Source organism: Marmota marmota, unplaced genomic scaffold, assembly GCF_001458135.2.
Source record: "Marmota marmota marmota unplaced genomic scaffold, marMar, whole genome shotgun sequence".
Taxonomy (NCBI): domain Eukaryota; kingdom Metazoa; phylum Chordata; class Mammalia; order Rodentia; family Sciuridae; genus Marmota; species Marmota marmota.
Genome location: NW_026000223.1, coordinates 1,186,131 through 1,193,870, shown reverse-complemented (window position 1 = coordinate 1,193,870; position 7,740 = coordinate 1,186,131). Strand labels below are relative to the sequence as shown.

The 7,740-nt window shown below is 30.8% G+C and overlaps 1 protein-coding gene across 1 annotated transcript in view; it reads right to left on the bottom strand.

The window, feature by feature from the left end:
• Positions 1–6,205: 6,205 nt before the first annotated feature.
• Wrn (WRN RecQ like helicase) overlaps positions 6,206–7,740 on the bottom strand; it is a 139,864-nt gene continuing 138,329 nt past the window's right edge. Inside the window, exon 34 of the mRNA XM_015501241.2 lies at positions 6,206–7,123. Within this exon, the coding sequence (XP_015356727.2) occupies positions 7,001–7,123 (123 nt within the window). The 3' untranslated portion in view covers positions 6,206–7,000. The remainder of the gene's footprint in view (positions 7,124–7,740) is intronic.

Genomic DNA, 7,740 nt, shown 5'->3' with positions numbered 1-7,740 from the left:
AAAAAAAAAAAGGTCAATGGAGAAGAAATAGGTTTAGGAAAAGATTTTTAAAGAAAAAATCATCTGACCAGGCAAAAAATATTACTAATCAGGGAATGTAGTACTAACAGTCAAAAGGCTGGATTTACTTAAATGAGAATGAAAAGGAATATTACCAAGTACAAGCAAAAAGAAAGATTCAGTTGGGAGAAAGACTGAAGTATTAGTAAGAATTTTAGAATTTTAAATTTCACTATATTAAAAGTGGAAATGAAATGTTTTATTTGTGAAGTTTTACCTATGTAAATCATTGTTTTGTTATTAAATGTTATTGTCTTGGAAACATTAAATAGAAGTTATCTGACAGATTTTACTGTATCTAGTTGAAACATTCTGAATGTATGTTCAGAATTCTTGAAAAAAGTTCAAATTTTGGAAGATTTTTATATAAATGATTGTGAGTCTTGTTTTAGGGATGAAAAAATTTCATAGTAGTTAATCTCTATAGTTTAGGCTTTTAAAATGCATATTATATAAGGTGTACTGCTATTTGAGTAGTTGACAAAAATTCATACACTTAGAATATACGAAATAGCAAAAATCTTTGTAGTATTTTTATTTTTTGTTTTGCATTTGATTCTGTTAATTAAGTTTTTGAAAAGACTTATGTTTTAGATTAATGAAGGAAGTTGCTGTGATTGTTTCAAAGGATCTGTCTATTGATAGATATGTGTATTCTAGACCATATGATGATAGAAGCAGAGTAAGCAAAAAAGAACATCATGTTCAGGGCAACCACTATTTTTAGTAACTTTGTACTTGATACATCAAATTTCCAGAACAGTTGCATGAATAGTAAAAAGAACTACTGTATACTTCACCTGGATTCCTCACTTACTAAGCCAGTTATTAAGATTTTGTACCATTTGCCTTTACTTTCTATATCATGTGTGATTTTGTGTGGGTGTATATATTTATACAGGACTTTTTTGTGTGTGAATTCTTTGTAAGCTGCAGCATCATGGATCTTTACACATCAGTGTCCCATTGTGTACTTCTTAAGAGCGAGGACTTCCTTTTACATAACTACATTATTCTTATAAAAAAATCAGGAAATATGGGTACATACTCTTCTAATATATAGTCCATAGTAGTTATTTTCATTTGCCCATTAGTTTCTTATATAACTATATTTTTCTTGATCCAGAATCCAGTGTAGAATTTATATTGTATTTAGTTGTCATTACTCTGTGCCAATGTCTTGATTTGAACGGTTGTGGGGCGGTTTTATGAGACACTGATGATGCACATTGAAGAATTCCTTGTCCAGGCAAGGAATTTTTGATTTTACTTTCAAATGTTCTATTTATGATTTGTTTTAAAAATAGGTAGTTTATAGAGGTGTACTTTAGGACTGTAAATATTCTTGTTCCTCATCACACTTTCACTATAATTGTTCTAGTATTCCTTGATAGTTCTTCCTTTATTATTGTGATAGTTAGAAAAGATTATTTTTCAGGGCTGGGAACATGGCTCAAGTAGTAGCGCGCTCACCTGGCATGTGTGAGGCACTGGGTTCGATTCTCAGCACCACATAAAAATAAAAAAATAAAGATATTGTGTCCTCCTAAAGCTAAAAAATAAATATTAAAAAAAAGAGTATTTTTCTACCATCTCTAATCCTTCAATCCTAGTTGATATTCTACTGTAAGAACTAACTTTTTTCTCTTTTCCTTTATTTATTTATCTATATCGCTTGGGACTCATGGATTCTTATTTTTTTCAGTGGGTTGATTTTGATGGTCAAATGGTAACAAATTTGGCTTGTATATGAGGTGTGGGATCTGGCTTCAGCAGCAGGATGTAATTCAGGATCTTCTGATGAGTCTGTTCCAGTCTAAGAATCAGCACTTCTTCAAGGAACCATGATGCTTTTAATGGACAGTGGTGCTTAAAAACAAGACAACCAGTGTGAAGACTTTATGTTCTAGAAACTTAGTTTTTTTCATCATAACTAAGATTAGGATTTTAATGTTTATATGTTTGGTAATAGAGTGTATTCTCCTTAGTATTCATCAAATAAATGAATGCTGTTTAAAATTGATTTTTGTTTACTGTTGTTAGATGAGGCCAAGAACAACTGGGAAGTGTCAGCACTTTCTCGAGCTGCCCAGAAAGGATTTAATAAAGTTGTGTTAAAGCATTTGAAAAAGACAAAGAACACTTCATCAGTAAGATATCCTTTGTATTTTCTTTACCTTATATAATACAGAGATTAGAAAAGAATCCTCATTTGAGATGTTAGTTGTTTTTACATATAAATAAGTGTAGTATAGAAGTAGTTTCAATATATGTTTGGCATGAAAATATAAACTGTATTAATTATTTGGCTGTTGTCTTGATGTTGTTGTCCTGCTCATCCCTACCCTTAAATGTGTTTAGTGGATAATGCAGAGTAACATGGTTCATTTTCAACAAGCACATTGGAATACTGATACCATGGATATGTAAGATTGATTCATTCTTAAATACAACTTTATCAAGTTCATGCTAGTTTTGTGCTTTTTGATGATAATTTTTTGACCAGTTTTTTTGAGATGAGCTGTATGATGTGATAGGAAAAAATGATATAAATGGTAAAAGCTTTGTTTAGGGAAAGTATCTATTTTTGGTATGAAGTGAAAATTACAACTTGAAAAACTTTTAATGTTGAAAATTGATAAGTAAAAAACCCTAGCATAAATGCTTTCTACGCTATTATTTTTGGTAGCTTTTGATTGAAAGACTTGCATGCAACTAAAAATGATTTTCTGAATTTTTAAAATAATTTTATCTCACATAAACAAAGATGGATAACATAACTTGAGCATATCTTTAGTTTTACAAATAAGATTTTTGTTGTCTGTTATCAAGAAGAATTAGGGTTTAAAATAGAGATTTCTGAGTTACAGAAAGTAAAAGCAATATTTTTGAAGTGTTGAATTTGAAGTTTGTGAAATTCTATTACATAAAGTTGTATTTTACTTTATTTTGCAAAATGCTTAGGAGAGAAGTGAAAACTTTCCCCCTGAAAAGCCCATGCATGACTTTGACAGGCACTTTTAATAATTACAGCATTCACCAAATTGCTTTTTGACGTTGTTGTGGTTTGGAAGTTGTTGGTTTCATTTTGTTTGCAATTTCATAAATTTAACACCACTTTGGAAGGTTGACACAAACACTTAATAAAAATCATTTTTTTCTTTTCCTCATCTACTTTTGTAAAGTTCCACAGTTTGAAATACACACCAAACAAGTAAAATGTATATTTGAGTTATTTTGTAACAAACTAACACAGATATGTATCATGAGAAAAATATTCTTATGTGGCTGCCTATCTACCACTGGGTTGGAATGGAACCACCATTTGACCCAGTTACCCCACTCTTTGGCATATACCCAAATAACTTAAAATCAGTATACTCACATCAATGTTTTAGGAGTTCAACTCATGTTACCTATGGTATGGAACCAACCTAAATGCCCTTCAACAGAAGAATGAATGAAGAAAATGTGATACCTATACACAATGGAATATTACTCAGCCTTAAAGAAAAATAAAATTATGGCATTTGCTGGCAAATGGATGGAACTGGAGACTACCTTGCTAAATAAGCCAATCCCAAAAACCAAAGGTCCAATGTTCTCTCCGATATGTGGATGCTAATTCATAGTAAACGAGGTGGGGGGTGGACAGGAGGAATAGAAGTTCACTGGATTAGATAAACAGGAATGAAGGGATGGGGGGTAACAGGAAAGACAGTAGAATGAACTGGACATAACTTACCTATGTTCATATATGCACACACACACAACCAGTGTGACTCCATATCATGTACAACCACAAAAATGGGAAATTATACTCCATGTATGTATAATATGTCAAAATACATTCTACTGTTATGTATAACTGAAAAGAATAAAAATATTTTAAAAAACCCTCCTTCAAACAGGTTTAATATAAAGAAGAATTAATGTCCCACTTATCTGAAATATTCAAAGTAGGGTAAATGAACTAGTAGCTCAGCAACATCACCAATAACCTAATTTTTTCCCATATTTCTGAACTGCCTATCTCAGTGCCAGCCTCACTAAAGGATGATTGTTCATGTTCCTAAAACTGCCCCCCAAATTTCTTCCTAACTAGTACCAGGGGAAAAGAGAACATATTTGCTCTAGCATTTTGACAAAAAATACTAACATTCACTCTAATTTTAACAGCTCAGGCCATGAAGCTACTCCAGATTCAAATGCTGTTACCAGGGACTGGCTTAGATACGGCCATAGGTGCCAATCCCACATCCAGGTTGGACTGATCCTCCTTAGAATCAACCCAGACAGAAAACAGAACCACAGGTAATGAGAAAAGAGAAATTACGCTGCAAAGGTATAAAATCTAACAAAGAAAAGAAAAACAGATGTATTCTCCCTTTGGTTAGGTTTTTGGCACCAGACTATACCTATTTTGTTTCAAGAATGTTCAAAGCACTGCTGTTTAAAATAGCAAAACAAACAAACAAAAAAATGGAAGTAACTTCAGTGTTCAACAATAAGAAGTCAGTTAAATAATTCATTGTATACACATATAATAAAATATTATATCAACAGTTTTCAACCTCTGAGATCAAAAGTATCCCTTTTAAAAAAGATTTAAAATTTATTGAGGATCCCAAAGAGTCTTTGTTAATGTGGTTTATAGCTATCATTACCATTTAAGAAGTCAAACATAGGAAGATTTAAAAATATTTATTAATTTGTTTAAAAATATTAAATCATTACATGCTAAGATAAATATGATTTTTTTTAAAAAAATCGTATTTTTAAAAAAATAGTGACAAGAATGGCATTGTTTCATTTTTGGAAATCTTATGACATAGTTTAACAGAAGTGGCTGGATTCTCAGATCTGTTTCTGCATTTAATCTATTTTGACATGCTGTTCTGGCAAATTGAACTTGACACAAGTATACAGTTGGAAAACAGAGGAATTTTACAGCTTTTTCAGATAATGGTAAACAGTTTTGAAATTATACCAAAACTGAATAAGTTATAGTTTAAGATAGTTGTAGTTTAAGATACCTGAGATCCAACAGATCTTTTATTCATGCATGATTATGTAACACCATGAATTAATCATCCAGAAAATACTGATTCATTGAGTTATGCAAATCTTCTAAACATATATAAAATCTTTAATATCAAGAGTCATATTTTAAAATTATTATCTATCTCATTAGATAAATCTTTAAGTTAAGGCAAGTGGCAAGTTTTTGGTAAAGGATACAAATTTTCCAAAATTATAAATTTTACTAGAAATTTCAAATATTATCACTGGTGAAGTGAGAAGCTGACATCATTTAACCTTGAGAAATTGTTGCTAAATAACCAAGTTTTCTGTCGGTCTTTTTGTTTGTTTGTTTTGGTGAAAATTATATTCCATGAAACAAAGTAGCCAATTCAATTCACAACTCAAATAATCAAACAAAATCAAATTTCTAGAGATGATCATCACACTTTGGCATGCAGCAAGAATGTTTTATGTGTACTTGACATTTCATCACATAGAACGTAAATGCATGGAAATGTACAAGAAATATCTAGAAAACTATGTATGACATATTTAATAGGTGTTCCCTTCTGGCACTGGGATGTGATAAAATGACAACACAGGGGACTTTTACTTTTTATTTATAGTTTGAGTGTTTTACAATTAAAATTCTTTTATGTATTATTATATATAACCAATTAAGGAAACAAGTAAATATGAGAAGGTCTAGCAAGATATACAAAGGGAGATAACTATGATTTCCTATCAGTAGAACTAAGGGTGATTTTTATTATCTTCTTTTTTCTACTTTCTGGACTTTGGTAATTCTTCTATAATAAACAAATATTTCTTCTTTATTAAAAATGATTATTTTTATTAACAAAAAAGTCAATCGGCCAGGTTTAATGGTGCACACCTGTAACCCCAGCTCTCAGGAGACTGAAAAAGAAGGATTGCAGATTCAAGGCCATTCTAGGCAACTTAGTGAGACCTCATTTCAAAATAAAAAATAAAAAGGGCTAGGGATAGAGCTCAATGGTAGAATGCCCCTAGGTTTAATTCCTAGTACTGTGGGGATGGGAGGCAATCAAGGTTCTGGAATGTATTTATAAATTATATGATGAACTGCTTAAAGACATAATCATGGTTTACCAAACTCTGTCAGAGTTTGAGCTTCAGATATTTATTTGTACTACATAAGAGACATTAGAATCAAATGCTGAAATTCTCAAATAAAAAGGTATTTGGAGTAATTAAGTAAATGAAAGTTATATATGTATATATCTTTATAATATTTAACATGAAGGACATTGTTTTATTATTTGAAAAATATCAGAAGCTAGAAAATACAAAGTGCAATAGCTGCCTAATACAAATGGAATTCTTTTAACTTTCTTTTTCCCCACTTACATGTTTTCCAAAATACTGTTTCATTTTCACTGGTCTGGTCAACTAATACCATCTACAATGCATACACAAAAGCTTCTTTGAAAGACAGTAAGACAATTTGTGAAATAACTATGCTTCCTTACACTTGCAAGACAGATTTTTGGTAAAATAAAAAGATTTTATATCACATAATCACTATACAACTATTAATCTGTTATATATATCAAATCATCACATTACAATTTACAAATATATTATTATAAAAAAATTAAAAAGCAAGACACAACACATTTCCAAAATCAATCTGAAAGAAAATTTAATATTCTATTTTATGATATATTCACTTAGATTGAGAGAAGACTGAAATACTTCATCTGAACTGTGAAAAACTAAGATGCCAGTCCTTCAATATACAGGTGAGTTTTACTTTGGGATTAGAATAATTTTTTAGCTAAACTATTACTCCTAACCCTTTTCAAAAATAAAATATAGCTCTTTCCTCTTATAAAACAGTAAGACACACAAGGTCATTCTAGTAATTGCCAACTTAACTAAAAAGACCTTTCTTTATTGTTTTGGTCATTGATTTGTTGCTGGTGGCAGCTGATGTTTCACTTCTTTTGGCAAACCACTCAGGTAATTTTCTTTTTGAGGCTTCTGATGATGCAGCCTATAGGAAACAGAAAGAAAATACAAAAAAAAAAAAAATCTCTATTACTGAAAATATATAGCATTTGCAAAAAAGTAACACAGGTTCCTGGATATACAACCACCTTTCCTCCCCACACAAAACCAACCAAACCAAATAGTGACATCCATAGAAATTTATGGGTCAAAAAGTTAATAAAAAAAGAAATCATTATCATTTCTTTAGGCAATTACTTGCTATCCCGTCATCTGTTCTTAGACACTCAAGTCTAGGCACTAATGTAGTAAAGGAAGAATTTGGACATTATTTTAATCCCACAGTGAATCTGCTTTGGGTTAACCAAAATGGTGAATTTTTAACTTTCTGAGAAAGGCATACAGTCATGTATGCAGACACACATACATCAGGCATTTGAAAAAGAACATAACTTCTAATGTCCACAATGGCAGATAGACTAGAAGAGTGATCCAATTATTATCAGCACCTTGCAGAAAGACACAGCAGACACTCATGAAATAGTCAATGAATAAATGAAAAATAATATTTTTTTAAATCTCAGAGTCCTTTGAGACTCTGCTGACAACTACAAATCCCCTTCCCAGAAAAAAAAAAAAAAAAAAAAAAAAAAAAAAAAAAAA